Source organism: Athene cunicularia, assembly GCF_003259725.1.
Source record: "Athene cunicularia isolate RWA chromosome Z unlocalized genomic scaffold, athCun1 chrZ_part2, whole genome shotgun sequence".
Classification (NCBI taxonomy): domain Eukaryota; kingdom Metazoa; phylum Chordata; class Aves; order Strigiformes; family Strigidae; genus Athene; species Athene cunicularia.
The window spans coordinates 21087209-21103571 of NW_020799143.1; the positions used below are offsets into that span (position 1 = coordinate 21087209).

General features: G+C 39.0%; 1 protein-coding gene across 3 annotated transcripts in view; it reads left to right on the forward strand.

Moving 5' to 3' along the window:
* The window catches only part of SLC24A2 (solute carrier family 24 member 2), a 112585-nt gene extending 96222 nt beyond the window's left edge, over positions 1-16363 (forward strand). For all 3 annotated transcript variants that reach the window (XM_026866443.1, XM_026866445.1, XM_026866444.1), the window contains 4 exons: positions 6541-6669; positions 13267-13356; positions 13795-13961; positions 15954-16363. In XM_026866443.1, the coding sequence (XP_026722244.1) occupies positions 6541-6669; positions 13267-13356; positions 13795-13961; positions 15954-16203 (636 nt within the window). In that variant the 3' untranslated portion in view covers positions 16204-16363. The remainder of the gene's footprint in view (positions 1-6540; positions 6670-13266; positions 13357-13794; positions 13962-15953) is intronic.

The following is a 16363-nucleotide window of genomic DNA, read 5'->3' on the forward strand; positions in this document are numbered from 1 at the left end:
ATCAACCTGCTACACCACTTAGACACACACAGGTGTATGGGGCTGGGTGGGATCCAACCAAGTGTACTGAGGGAGCTGGTGGAAGTGCTCACCAAGCCACTTTCAAGCATTTCTCAGCAGTCCTGGCTAACTGGGAAGGTCTCAGCTGTTTGGAAGTTAAGAGATGTGACACCCATATACAAGAAGGGTAGGAAGGAGTATCTGGGGAACTACAGGCTCGTCAACCTGACCTCAGTGCTAGGGAAAGTTACAAAGTGGTTGTGCTGATTAAGGATACCAATTAAACTCAGACAGCAGAGTGAAAAGAGCAGGCATATTTTACTAGAAATAACTAAATAATATAAAAGAATAATACAAAAAATATACAGTAGGAAAAGACAAAACAGTGCACTCAAACAAATAGGAAAATACAGGGTGATGCATCAAATCATTACTACCTGAGAGAGAGAATAGTGATTAAGAAAGATCCATCCCCACTTTCATAGGTTACCATCACCCAGCCCCGCAGTGGCTGGGCAGCCCCGGTTACAGCGAGGGTTTGGGGAGCCTGTCCCGGCAAGGGGGAAATCCTATGCGGTGTGTCCACCCTTAGGTGAGGCATCAAAAGTTGCTGCAAGCAGGTCCAAATAAACCCAGATATAACCAAAAATCAGCAATCCAGAATAGCTGGCACCTTTGTTTTAGGTGGAAATATCTGGCCCTGGCCAGAGCTCAAGGGAGAAGCTAAAGGAGTTTCTCTGCTTATCTAATTGGATTATGCACAAGGTCTCACATCAGGCCACGGTGCCAGACAACTGTCTCCATGACCCTGTTATTTATCCACAAACAAAGATAAATATAAATTCAAGAGAGCTACATCTTCCATACATATTTTCACTAATGATTACATACTGAGTTAACAGTTTTGGTTCAGGGCCTGTTGCTCAGGCCTCAATACTTCCACTTTTACATCAGAATAGGTGGTTTGTTATAACTTAGTATAATACCTATTAACACAATGGTTACCAGTTAAGAAATATACAGGATTCATCTATAGGTCAACTCTGGCTTGGGCCTATTGCCAAGCCTTAGCACTTCAGGAACAGACCATCCTGAGTGCCATCACAGGGCACGTGCAGGACTGCCAGGTGATCAGGCCCTATCAGGATGGGTTTATGAAAGACAGGTCCTGCTTGACAAATCTCCTTCTATGACAAGCTGACCTGTTTAGTGGATGAGGGAAAGGCTGTGGACGTTGCCTGCCTAGATTTTAGTAAAGCCTTTGGCACTGTTTCCCACAGCATTGTCCTGGTGAAGCTGGCTGCTCATGGCTTGGATGCGGTACGCTCTTCACTGGGTAAAAAGCTGGCTGGATGGCTGGGCCCAAAGCGTTGTGGTGAATGGAGTTAAATCCACCCTGGAGGCTGGTCACAAGTGGTATTCCCCAGGGCTCACTACTGGGGCCAGTTCTGATTAATAACTCTATCAGTGATCTGAGCATGGGCACTGAGTGCACCCTCAGTAAGTGTGCAGACATCATCAAGTTGTGTGGGAGCGTTGATCTGCTTGAGGGTAGGAAGGTTCTATGAGGGATGTGGACAGGCCGGATCTATGGGCTGAGATTCAACAAGGCTGAATGCTGCGCCCTACACTTGAGCCACAACAACCCCACACAATGCTACGGGCTCAGGGAAGAGTGGCTGGAAAGCTGCACAGTGGAATGGATCTGGAGGAGGTGGTCAACAGCTGGCTGAATGAGCTGACAGTGTGACCAGGTGGCCAAGAAGGCCAACAGCATCCTGGCTTGTATGGATGGCCAGTGTGGCCAGCAGGGACAGGGAAGAGATTGTCCCGCTGTACTCAGCACCGGTGAGGCCACACCTCAAATACTGTGTTCAGTTTGGGGCCCTTGACTACGAGAAAGGCATTGAGGTGCTGGGGCACATCCAAAGAAGAGCAACGAAGCTGGTGAAGGATCTAGGGAAGAAGTCTTATGAGGAGCGGTTGAGGGAACTGGGGTTGTTTAGACCCGAGAAAAGAAGGCTCAACCACATGAAATGAGTTTGTAGCAAGGTGGATGTTGGTCTCTTCTCCCAAGTGACAAGAGATAGAACAAGAGGAAATGGCTTCACAGTGTGTCAGGGGAGGTTTACACTGGATATTAGGAAAAATTTCTTCACCAAAAGGGTTGCCAAGGTTTGGAACAGTCTACCCAGGGAAGTGGTTGTGTCACCATCCCTGCAGGTATGGTGTAGATGTAGCACTTAGGGACGTGGTTTAGTGGTGGACTTGACAGTACTAGGTTAACAGTTGGACTCTATGATCTTAAAGGTCTTTTCCAACCTATATAAAACTATGATTCTATGAATTTGTGGAAGATGAAAAAATATGCCACTTTCCAATACTTCTTTCCAGAGTGCCCATATCTGACCATTGCCAGAATTAAGATACAGGTCTAAATGTGTGTTTGGTCTGACTTAATACGGCTGTTTCTGTTTTCTTTAGTCCAGTCAATCTTACCACATAATAAAAAAAATGTAGATATTTTAAACTACTTTATCCTTTCTCACCTCCCTCAAATCCCTTATTACCTACCAGTCATCAACCTTTAAATGCAGCCTGGGAAATGTTCTTCAGATCATTCTAGTTAAGTGGTACTGATGCCAGTCATTTCTGCCAGGAACGGTATTGAAGTGTTTAATGACTATCCAGAACAGAGAGTTAATACTATTTGTATTAATATAAGTAAACTGCTAATATTTTTGCCTTCACTGGCATATTCCAGACAATACTTTCAGGCAAGACACTGAAATGGACTTGGAAATATAGGAGAACTCTGATTGTCTGTACAGCTTCAGGTTTTACTTGACAACATTTAATATGACCTGTGTTTTTGTTAATTTTAGACTCACAGGAAACTTTGTGTGGATATTGGATTATCCTCACAGTTCATATTGTCAGCTGATGCAGCTTTCCTATATGTTCATGTCAGTATCTTTACAGCTGATTAGATACAGAGTCATAACAGGGAATGATTTTTGAGGTAGGACTCATTTGTGTATAGATGGGTAGGTAGTACCACCTGAGCTGGCCTATAGAAATGGAGATTTTTGCATAGTGGTGGCAGGTGTGTCAGAAATTAGCTCCACTTCTGATGGAGCATGTGGAGGTCAATTGAGATAGCAGAGAGTATCTAAAATAACACCACTATATGTGTGTTTAGGCAACTGAATTCCAGTGTGTATATCATGTTATCACTGTTTTTCTTCTTAACAATTGCAGAGGAGAATCCTTAACGAACTTTGCAAGTACTGAGTTTTCATCATACAGACTAAAATATATCAAAACTATAGTTTCAGAATGAGTTTCTATGAACTGTGAGAATGCATATTCAGTATTAACATTGAAGGTAGACTGGAACCACAGACAGTGCACACAATCTCTGCCATAAATCTGTGCTGAGTCATTTTATATTACCACTGCTTAGTCTAGAGCATGACAGTCACATTTGCATGGGTTTATAGCTGCCAGGATTACAACCCTTTCATGTCTTCAACCTCAGTGGATAGTTCAGCATTGCTTTGAAATTCATGGAAGGTAGGTTTCCAAATATGTTGAACTGCCTAACTTCCACTGATTTTTGAAAGGTCAGCATTTGAAAATCAAATGCTGATTCTGATTTAGGAAATGGAGATCCAGTCTGTGGCACCTGTAATGCATTCTGGAGTTAAACAAGTGAGGAAAAGGGTTTTGCTCTACTGCACTGTAAGCTTGAGTTTGGATTTATCTTTTGGGGATAGTTGTCTTAGGGAGAGGGATGAGGCAATAAAACCTGAAGGTGAAAAGATCTCAAACAGGTGGATCAAGGTTTCTCATGAGACATCTGTCAATCTCCATATGTAATACTTTGTGGTCCTTTGCTACAGCTGCTCACATTGCCCATGTTCTTGAACTAGCTCAGTGCTGTCTGACACAGACATGAGACCAGAATGAAGGCCTAGTGTTGAAGTACAGTGTGTACTGGCACAATACTGCATGAACCAACTTGGGTATTAATTTGCATTCATTTTGCAGACTCATGTGCAAACTCAGACTAATGTAAAGCTTTTGTTGTGATTAAATAGGGTTGTTAATCACGGCTAATCTCTAAAGATGGCAATTCAGAAAGTACTTTGTCACTCAGTGTTGTTTATGAGGCAGTCATTTATGGAGCTTTATTCCAGCTGAGTCCACTACTTGAATAATACACAGGACACTCAGAAAGTTACCTAGACAACCCTTCAATTTGTCCTCTTGTGCTCAGATTTTAACTGAGTCTTCATATTTCAAAACTAAGCATCCATATCAGATCGATTTTACCACCCCAACAGCATCTGCTGGCATGGAAAAGGAATGGATTTTGGTTTTAGGAAGTAGCCCCACAAACTCCTGCACCAGCCCAGTCCCCCAAAACTCAAGCTTCAGTAGATTGCAGCAGTGAAATACAGATTATCTGATAACTTTGGTAAAGACCTGAATGTTAAAGGCAAAAGCTAGCCTCTTGTGCTGCTCAGGAGCCTTTTAAGTACTGTGTGGGGTGTGACAAATTGTGCCTATGTACAGTTTTAAAATCTTTTAATGATTATTCCTGTTATAACTTGTTCACTTTACTGTCATCTTACAATCATGCAACTTGGAAGTTTCACAAAGTGTAGAGGTTAACAAAGTATTGTCTTCTCTTGACATCAACACATAATTGTCAAAGTAGCTGCAGTCTGCTAGTGCGTCAAGAGGTAAACAGGGATTTGCTTCCAGTCCATTTGTGTCAGTTGATTTAGTCATAATGGAAGATCCTGAGCTAAGAGTTGGGCTTGCTTCTGTAGGTACTGATCAGTTTGGGTAGATGAGTAGTTGAACAATTAATGAGTTCATAATAGTGGAATAATTAATACCCGTTCTTCAATCAAAGTCAACAGTAAGTAGAGAATGTTATGAACAGTACCTACATATGCTGACATTTCATCAACTCTTTTGCATAGAAAGAAGTAACTGATTTGGTCATACAGATGACTGCTTCTTATAATATTGTCATAAGGTTTATGTAAGCAATCTTAAGACAGGACAGTAACTGACAAGAAACCTGTATTATAAATCTATGGGAAGAGTAACTTGCAGAGAGGACTGAGTTCTCAATTATTATCTTTTTGCAAAAGAAGAAAACAAGAACACTACATGAAGTAGTTGCATACCACTGGACTCCTTTAGCTTTCACTGAGCTCTCTAGGAATCTTTCCAGAGGCTTAACAAGATTTGCATTAAGGCCATTTTTTATGTTGCCTGATTCTGTAGTATAAATTAGATCCATGTGCAGTTCTGGAGACATTGCCTACCTATGTTAAAAGGTAAGAAGTTACTCTAAAACATACACCCAAAAGGCTGACTCATGCTCACCTTGCTTTCTTTCTGTGGCAGGGCCCTCTTCTGAGAGGGCTCCGTTTTGTTAGCAGAAGCAGTCTAAGGAAAGAGAAGTGTGTGGCAGCCAAAAGGTTTTCTGTTGTGGAGAAGGTCACTATACACCTACTCTGTAATAGAGATGACAGGTGAACAGCAAACACATAAAACTAGACTAGAGATTGATGTAGAAGTCAGCTACACAAACAGGAGAGGAATGTCTTTCCTTTAGTTTTAACACCAAGCTGTTAAGAATACTGCTGCGTTGTGGCTGCTCTGAAAATGAGAGGCTCAGGCTGAATATAAGGTGAATCCTTTTCCCCATGAGGACAGCCCAGTGGCGGAGCTGGGGTCCAGGGAGGCTGGGCCATCTCCATCCTTGATGGTTTCACATCTTGACTGGGCAGAGCTCTGAACTGCCTGGTCTGATCCCCTCAGTTGGGCAGTGGAGATTCCCAGATCCCTGCCAGCCTGAATTACCCTATGGTCCTATGAAAAAGAAAATACATATATATATAAAAATATCCATGCCTGCCTCCGTCCCTCCCTCCGTCCCTCCCTCCCTCCCATACTAATTTTTTAAGTTACAGAAGTTTAAAAAAGTTAGATATACGTATACGTATACGTATACGTATATACATACACACACATGCTTACGTGCATATATATGTTTGTGAGCGCGGACACACACATATACTCTCTCTCTCTCTCTCTCCTCACTCCCCGCCTCCCTCTCCCTATTCTATCTGTGCACCCAGGATTGATGCAGCTGTGACCAGTTTTGATCCCTGACTAGGCTAGCACACATCCTAGGGGAGAACCTGTGGGAAGGGGTATCAGAGGAACAAAGTTCCCTTCCATGGGCTCCATGCATCACCAGCATCACTGTCAGAATAACCACAGATGGATGTCCTCAGGCAGCCTGTCTGCAGAGATACCTCATAGTCTGGCCAAAGTATTTTTACTGTTTCCTAGATAATGTTGTTAGGTAGGTGTGGTGTTAATACAATGTTTTCAGACCCCATGGGTTTTCACTGAAACACAGCACAGTCCTCTGGACTCCTCTTTATAAAGAATCCCTAACTTCATTCATCCACTTTACTATTATGCTCACTGCCACTTTTCTTACAGAATGAAGAGGATGAGGACCAGCCTCTCAGCCTGGCCTGGCCTGACACCCCACGCAAGCAACTCACCTACCTTCTTGTATTACCCATTGTTTTTCCACTGTGGGTTTCCCTCCCAGATGTCAGAAAACCTGTAAGTAACAGTTGTTATAAGTCAGTGTGTTCTGCACATCAGGGTTCTCCCTAGCTAAATGCTCAAAGGGACTGTAGTGGATTTTTGTAGAAATAGAGCTAATGTTTTTTTAAAAATAGTTTCTTTTTTGAAGAAAAGGTCACAACATCAAATGGGTGCTTATGGGCAACTGGCTGGTAATAGCTCTTTAAAGATTATCATTTGTATTCACTAATATATTATGACACAGAGTGAAAGCTCTTAAAATTTATTTGGGGCCTTCATATCTGCATTTCCAGATCTCCACTTAATATCACATAAGTGCTGAGGAAGTCTGTCCATCTGCAGTGCCCTAAAGGGTACAACTGGAAAGACTTTAGACTGTTTAAATTTTCTCTGTGGTTCAAAAATAATGATACACATTTCTCTTAAATACATGTTCTACTACACCTATTTCTTCTACTTGTCATCTTTTAATTTTCATATTATGAAAAGATCCATAAGTCCTTCCATGTTTAAAATACTTGCTAGTTTTGTCCCAAACACAGCTTGAAGTAATGTAAGACTGATTATTAATAAAAATGACTTATTGTGAAAAGTTATAAAGTCTTGCCACTTTTATATTCACATACACAAATAGATCTGACTGGGGAGGCTCATGGAAAGTAAAAGAAAAAAAGTCAAGAGCTGAAAAAGTCCTTTTCCTTTCTGGATCAAAAATAGATTTAAAGCTGCTGCAAGAGAGGAATGCACAGCTTATAACATTATAAATCAACACTCTGAATTCTTTTTTCCTCCTCACACACACACTGAAAAACTTTCCCATCCCACACATTGAAAAACTGCAATTCAGTGCAAGAAGCAAGCTAAAATAAGACCTCTGGTTTGTTTTTAGCTAAAGGTTTCTGAAGGGATATAAGCTGACATTTTCCCTTCCAATCTTTAAGCTTGCTTTTCTTAAAGTTTTCAAACAACTCTGATATCCACATTTTGTTTGGTAACAGAGCATACTATATAAATTTCAAAATTGTTTATTTCTGTATTTATGCTCTCCTTTTATCATTCAAAACCTTCTCTGCATTTTTTTTTCACAATTTGGACCAAAATGAGAAAGTATTGCTAAGAAATAAGTATGTGCCTTATTTTGAATTTTGAAAATCTGAAGTTAACATCAATAGACATATAGACTTATTCAATACTCTGTACTGTACAAATGAGAACAGTTGTTACAATAATGGTTTTGGAAAGCAAATATCTCAAGAAGTGTGCAACTGTGTGTTGTGTGTGATAATTAACACTAGTATTGTTCACCAACAGAACTGGCATGCTGACATACTACAACTAAAATACCTTGTTGTAACACAAAAGATAAGCACAGTTGTGTATGCCAGATACTTCAATGGGCAACAGAGTTTTGAAATTACATTCACTGAAAGGAGTACTTTTTATACAGAAGTAAAAGAAATGTAGTTTCTAATTGCATGTAGAGATAGCAAAAGAGATAACAGACTGTATCAGTATGACAAGCTGCTTACTTTAAACATTGCTGTCAAAGAATTAACCAGATAGTTGCATAAACTGTCTAACTTTTCAAGGACACTTCATTAGTGTGTTTGTCTTTAAAATATCCTCATTTATGGCTGTGTGCCATCCCCACTATTCCCCTCATAACAAAACCAAAACCCAATATCACAGCTCAGCATGTGCATCAGGAAGCAACTCACCATGAAACCTGTGGGGCAAAAGTTAAAACAAACCTAAAATAATACTTAAATAGATTTTGTAAATAAGTCTACCATCAGGGGCTTGATTTACATGCATGGTAATTTTAGTCAGAAACCCAAATTCTGCATCAGGATGCTCAGATTAGCATGTCAATATATAAAATGAATGCCTTTCTGCTATATACTGACTTGGGAGACCGTATGGAGCCTTTGACATTCTCTGTGGGTGTTCACTTTTCCAAAATGATTCTCCTTTCCTCCTAGAGTGTCTTTTCTAAAGTATTTTTTACCTCCACATAATGGAGATGGTTTGACTGCATTTACTTGTACTATACCAAGCTATATTTAGCTGCATGACACCCAGAACTCTAGAAAAATTATTTCATATACAAGTTTCTATCAATAAAGTTAGCAAAATCTTTGCTGCCTTATTATACTTGGGTGTATACATATGCAGATTTTTATATAGTTAGATTATGCATTAGTTCAGCTCTTACAGATGCAATAGCTGACATGTTTTAATGTGTTTAGTGCCTTGATAATATCTGCTCACATTAAGCCAGTATATGTTAAAATCCTTACTGTAACATCAGTAATGTTTCTGGCAGTACACCAGAGGTAGATATACCCTTGAGGACTTTTCTACCTGACTTTTTGTTTGGGTGTTTTGAACAATAATGGGTATTTTTCCTTTACTAATACCTTATTTCCCCTGTGGCTCTGTAAAGACTACAAATGTAACTGTCCATCTTCTGCAGTAAGGGGTATTGAAAAATTGAAAGGAAAATGACATGACTGATGTGGGTCAGTGCCAGATATTGAACATAATCTCTTATATTATAGCCATATGCACTGTCCATCCCTTTGTGTTAACACGCCAGAAAAATGGCTATCGGGACTCCAGTCCTGCTGTCACTGGACCCATGTGGGGCAGTTTGTTGTATCTCTGCAAATTCCCATTACAAATGAAGAGGTACATGAACTCTTGTTGCCATACAGAGATGCACTGTTACCAAGGGGACAAGGACAAGATGTTCCTGCACAGATCCAGTTACAGGAGCAGGTTCTGAGTAATCAGATTTAAGCACTGTCAAGTATGAAAGGAAAATCAAAGCTTACAATGCAGATAAATTTATGTATGAGACAAACATATGATTCATTCAGGTTAAATATGTTGGTAATAATACTGGCTAAAATTAAGACAGTTACTCTGCAAATTATTAAATGCTCACTATCTTTCAGGACCAGGCTCTTAAAAGAAAAACCTTCATACTTGGATCATTCTTGCTACTTAAAGTCCTGTTTTTCAGACACTGGCATGAAATCAATACAGAAATGTACCAAGAAAAATGTCCATAAGATCGCTAATAGACAAGAACAGTACCAATCCAACCAACCTATAGTGAAACTGCTAAATTCTTTCTCTTTTGTTAAAAGAAAAAAACATATGAACTGCATGAGCCATGGCTTTTCTCATTTTTCTGTTACCATGACCACAACAGAACCAATTGGTAATAAACTGGGATCTCTGTCTTTACAAGGCAACCATCACAACAGCTACCAGAAAAGGTGGAGAAAAGTATTGCTGTCTGCTGTCTCTGACTAATGTCTCTGACTAAGGAAAATGTTTGGAATCAGCAGCTTTCCATATTTTCAAGAGCTAGGGAATTGCGATGAGATAAATCTCAAAGGAATGCTGTCATTAGTTACTAAATAAGCATGAGTAGTATTATTATTATACTCTGGAAATAAAATCCAGCATCCAAAAAATAATCAGCACTCTACTGCTTTTTAAGAATTTCATCTGTATGCAAATTATATAGCAGCATCTATGGAGTCCATTCTTGGTTTCATCACCTGTAATATGTACAGGCTTTAAATTTTGTCCTTCTTGAATTGTGATGTTCCCCCTTTTAAAACAGGTAATTAAACTGTTAAGTCTATTAAAGTACTCTTAGTCTTGAACTGCTGCTTATCAGTTAATTTTACTGGGAGAGGATTAGCTAATACTGGCTAGGATTACACATGCTGCAAAGTTACTGCATTGGAATTCTTAGCCATACAAATTCTGTGGGTGTCTGACTTGGGCAATGTCTTGTTACTTTGGAAGAACCATTTGGTATATATAATCACACTGACAGAGAGCTATTACTGGCCAGTACAGCTCTTGCTGTATTAGTTCTGTGTAAGCCAATGTATGCTCGTATCTTGAGTGTTGTATAGTGATTATTCAAATTCCATTGCCATGAGGTGCTCTCTGTAGAATTTTGTGACCAGCTACAGCAAGCTTATTGCTTCATCATCTCATTCACCATACGTGTTGTCAGAAAAGCCCAGTTTTTGTAAGGAAGACAAAACATGTTGAAAGTTTAAAGAGTTGACTACTAAAAATGGTGAAAAAGAAGTGTTAGCTATTTAGTTTAGAAAAAGGAAATTGCTGCTCAGATTGTTTATCCCTTCTTGACTCAGTTCTCCTCTCGCTGGTGTCAGATCACTGTTTTAACAGACATCTTTGTGTTCCTTTTAAATTGTGTTCCTTTTCAGACTAAGGTCTTCTGTCCCCAGTGCATGTAAAGTTTTGATTTTAAAATTAGAAGTCCATCTGAGTAGGTTTAAACATTGGAAGCTTGTTATCAGATTTTCTGATTTGATAAAAATTTAAACTCTGTTTTGAAAAAGTAGTTCTGTTTGCTCTCTAAAGAAGCAGATCAACCAAAGTACCCTGAGCAGCTCTAGAAACAGTGCTTGTGACAGTAAAGGAATCTGTATGAAAAGGATGTTTCCAGGTACCATTGTGGCTAATTATTTATATACATAAATAATATTTATATTTATGCCTATATTTAAAGATAATTAATTAAAAACACCTATTGGAATTATTTTCTTACTCCAAGAGAAGTCCAGTTATTTTTTTATATATGAGGGCTTTGGGGGGGAAGTTGTTAAATCTGCACCATCTTTAATGTGTGTTCCTATGTATAGTCAGTTGTAGTTTCTATAGGTCATGTTAGTCATTGCTTACAAGCTCAGCTTTCAGGAGAGCTTTAGCATTATACAAAGTGCCCACAGGGAGTGAGTAAGTGTTCTGTAACACAGCTTCCAGCTGCACCTGCTTCTAGAGCAGATACAGACCTTTTAATTGTCCTGTAGATGAGTGTGCACAATTGCCATTGCTGACTTTACATTTTTCCATTAGTAATTTCAACGAGCTGAAGACCAACCTTGCTCTTTTCTGGTTCAGATGACAAAAGACAGGCCCACATGACCAGCTCTAATGGCCAGCCCAATTCACTGAGCACCTCTTAATCCACAGCTACCCATGTTGATCAGTTCCTAAACTTGAGGCTGTCCCATGTAAATGCCTCTTTTGTCTGTTATACAAAAAAAAAAAAAAAAAAAAAAAAAAAAAAAAAAAAAAAAAAAAAGCTGGCTGTGCAGCTCTGTAAACTCCCTAAAACAGAGGGCTTTTTATTTATTAACTATTATTATTATCATCATCATCATCATCATCATCATCATCTTCTTCTTGCTTGAGCAAGATGCACTGGCAAAATCCAAATAGTATTTTCACTCCAAAAATCATGTTTAGGGAAAGCTGCTCCCACACCTAGTAATCACCCTTAGGCTAATGAGTCTCCTGGTGCAGCAGGGGCACATCCTGCAATGGAAAGGGGTCCAGGCAAGGTCTGCTGCCCAAAAGTTCTGGAGGCCCCTGCAGAGACAAGTGGAAGTGGATTTAGCAAGGGCTTAACAGCAAAAGATAGTGCCGAGTGGAGCAGCAGATGGAACAAGTATTCAAAGTGGTGTAACTTCCACAACCAGTCCTACTGGTTATTCATGATAATTTATAGGGCTCTGCTAGTGGCACATCAGAAGTCATCTGGGGTGAGGATCTATATTCAGAAGGATGATGCCCATAAACATTGTGGTTTCATTCAAGACTGGTAGCATTCATTCACAGTACAAATTTCATTTTAAACACTAATTTGATTTAGACAGTGATTGCCTGCTACAGTACTGCAGTACCATTTCCTTCCTTTAGTAGTTAACTTGATCTCTTTTTGTTACATTTATCTAGCCAATAGAAAATATGGATAATTCAAGACTGTAAAGAACAGAAATCAAAATAAATCATTAATCTGAATATAACTCATTAATCGGCTGCAAGAATGATATCTATTCAAAGTTTGACATTAGTAAGGGAGACACTGAGAATGACAATGAATTTACTTTGGTGTTACACAGATTTTTTTAATTCATTGAAGGGCCTCAGAGTGTGTTTTCCATGTTTTTATAACAAACTTCTCTACAAAACAAAGCATGGCAAATATGTGCTTAATGTATCTCATGTTCTAATTGAGGAGGTAGGCTGTTTTTTCTAATAAAAGTAAATGCCCTAGTACATACTAGTGTGTATTTTTCCAGCTCTGTCATATCCCTTGTTATACAGACTGTGAAAGGTGTTGCACAAAGTTATTAATGAAAGGTGTGGATATGTGTTTTAGCAATTTGAAAACATTCTTTCTGAATAAGCATGAAGTTATTATTAAATGTAGAAGTGAAACCACCATTAAGCTAAACACATATGCAAAATGTGGCATAAGAGAATGTGATACAAATGATAATCCAAAACTTGCTATTCATCATACAAGATATCAGGAGAATTTATTTTACAACTGAAGTGGTTGGAAGAATAGGGCAATGGTAAGTATAGGGAGTCAATTTCTTACTACTCTTGGCATTTATTTTGATCATGTGATGATGATCAGAATAGCTGGTCAGAACAGGTGATCAGAAAAAATGAGAGGCCACTCTCATTTTCAGAAGAAAATAAGATTACAGCAATTCAGCCTTCAACATAGGTGTTCACTGTTTCTCTTTGTTTCTGTTTCAGAGGTCAAGAAAATTTTTTCCTATTACATTTTTTGGATCTATCAGCTGGATTGCATTTTTTTCTTACTTAATGGTCTGGTGGGCACATCAGGTAAGGAGGTGACGCTGGTACAAAACCACAAGCCCTGTGCTGTGTTTTGCACTGTGAGAGATCATTTAGAATCAGAATGTATCATCTATCTCATGCCGAGTAGTGCTTTATTTTAGGAACTGCAACCATAGATGAAATCACTACTCAGTAAATGGAAAATAGTTCAGAGAGCTGTGGCTGTCCTGACCACAGGACATCATCATTCTGGTAACATCAGAGCCATCAGCAACTGCTTGTCAATACCTACTGGTTCTATTTGACAATTTTATCTTTCTCCTGAAATGTGGAAATGTGTGAAAACAAGTAATTCTCCAATCTTGCCTGCATTCTCCAAGCTAGTCAGCAAGCTCCAGGATAATATTACTGGTTAAACAGGTTTACAGAAGGCGGCATTTCTTCACCGCAGGACTTTTTGCTGGTTTTGCTTAATCCTTTTAGGTTGGAGAGACCATTGGTATTAGTGAAGAAATCATGGGATTGACTATTCTAGCTGCTGGCACATCCATTCCTGATCTGATTACCAGTGTTATTGTAGCACGCAAAGGTCTAGGGGACATGGCTGTATCCAGTTCTGTTGGAAGCAACATATTTGACATCACAGTGGGGTAAGTCTTACAGCAAGAAAATTGTGTCAACAAGTCTTTTGTTCTTAGCATGTTGCCATGTTTTTGCCAAGGTGTTGCCTACAATAGTTTTCTGCTATTGATACTTAAAAAGGAGAGCATTGCAAATATGCAATGGATGTTATTATTTCAAGTGCTCAGACATTTGCAAGATGGAATTGTTACAAATCTGCTGCCTAATTCTGTCTTTGATATATTACACTTGCCTAGGCAAGTGAATTGCACTTTAAAAAGCCTGCAAGAGTTCCAAGAAGGAATTTCTGAAGCTATTTATGTTTTTGTCAGGTTGTTGTTGTTTGCTTACATTACCACTCATTGTGCTTATACTAGCACTTTCTTTATAAATTACAATCAGGAACAATTAATTGCCTCTGCAGTATTCAACATGTTTGTTGTAATAAAATCCGAATGTCATTGTCTTGTGTAGCTCATTTAGGCTGTTGCTGACATAATTTTTTATATACCTGGCAAATCCCAAATTACAAACTAATTCTCTGTTACCACAAAGGAATCATTGTATAGATCTTGACAATGCGAAACAACATAAAATTGTGCACAAATGTGCTATTTACTGCTTCACAGCACCTCTAGGATAATGATGTGTAGCATGTGATAAGAATTCAGATTCCTTTTTGATACCAAGGTAGATCAGGACCAGAAATGTTGTAATCTATGCATCATTGTTTTAAAAATGTGCAGAAAATATACAGACAAACTTTGTCTTTATTCCCACAGAGTCATGCCCATACTCTCAGTTTCTCCATCTTTGGCTGTTTCTTGCTTTCACACATGCAGAAGAACAGGTCTAGTCATAGTCATAGTCCCAAACAGCATAGTCATAGAACAGATCATGGGTTTTGCTTCTGAAAATATACCAGCAAATGCACAGGTATAAAAAGGGATCATGAAGTTAGAGCAGATAGTAAATAGCATTTTTACTCTGTCTGCTAGCTAATAGCAGTACATTTGGACACAGCAGAAAAACTGGGCCACTTTTTTATATTAATCCAGAAGCATGAAGTATTTGAAATTAGATCTGTAAGCAAAATATATGAAAACATTATTCACTACCATGTGCTTCAACTTAGAGCACATAGACTGCATTACAAAACTTTCCTCTTTTGAAATGCTTTCTTACTTTTCCTAAATTTTTAAACTTTCTGCCAGTGGAAACATTGTTGTCCTGCACCAGTCTGCTAGACCTGGTATATTTATAATAAAAATGGCACAGTTGAACTGTAGGCTGGTGTAGTTAGTACTGAGGCTGTAATAAATTATTATGTCTTGAGCTGCTTCTTCAAAGTTTGAAGGTTGTTGTCTTCTGACAGCTCTCTTGATGCTTTCTAAGCCTGCTAAGCTCCGATCAGTGGCTTAAATATTTATTTCAGCTTGATGTCTTCCAGAGGCATGGTGCCTCATTCTGTGACATCAGAGATGAGAAATGCAATGACAGCAAATACAGAAATAGAAATTAAGCTGGTGTTCAGCTGAAGTTCACGTTTTAACACAGGTTTATACAGTAAGTGTTTATCAAGGCTTTTAAGGGCCAAATTCTGAGGGCAGTGCCTTGCAGAGTGCTGGTTCTTCATGGCAAGGACATGTCTTTATGTGACCTAGCCTCCTGCCATGCAGGGTCTTGGAAAGTAGAAGTAGATTCTTCCGCAGATGATCTGAAATCCAGAAACAAATGGAAAGGGTCTTCCTGCTTACCTGGCTTGTCAGCCAAGGGAAATCAAATTCACCAGTGTAACTGATAGAACAGTAGGGAGACCAAATCCCTTGTGTTCTCTGCAAGAACCACAAGCAAGCTGACAAATTAGATTTATATACATATTAGAATTCTGAGCTAAACTCTTCCAGCCTCACTTTATGAAGGAAAAATCTGGTTGTATTTTGAACTGCCTCCAGAAACTTTATAGTGTCCCTTTCTGCACCTCTCCAATGTTTCAAATTTATTTTTCTGTTTCTTAACAGCCTTCCTCTTCCGTGGCTCCTGTATGCTGTGATTAACCGTTTTGCCCCGGTGGCAGTCAGCAGCAATGGTCTGTTCTGTGCAATTGTCCTCCTCTTCATCATGCTGCTCTTTGTCATCCTCTCCATTGCTTTCTGCAAGTGGAGGATGAATAAAATCCTGGGCTTTCTCATGTTTGGGCTTTATTTTGTGTTCCTGATTGTCAGTGTCCTCCTGGAGGACAAAGTTATCCAGTGTCCTGTCTCCATCTAGTGGAAAGTGCTGTTTCTTGAGAAAAAAATACCCAAACCATATATATTTATTAAAAAAAATATATATCAAAATGAAACAGCAAAAAACAACAATGGAAAGCTTCTTTGAGAAAACCCCATGGATTTGTAAATTTCCTCTCCCTCAAATTTAAAAGAGAGAA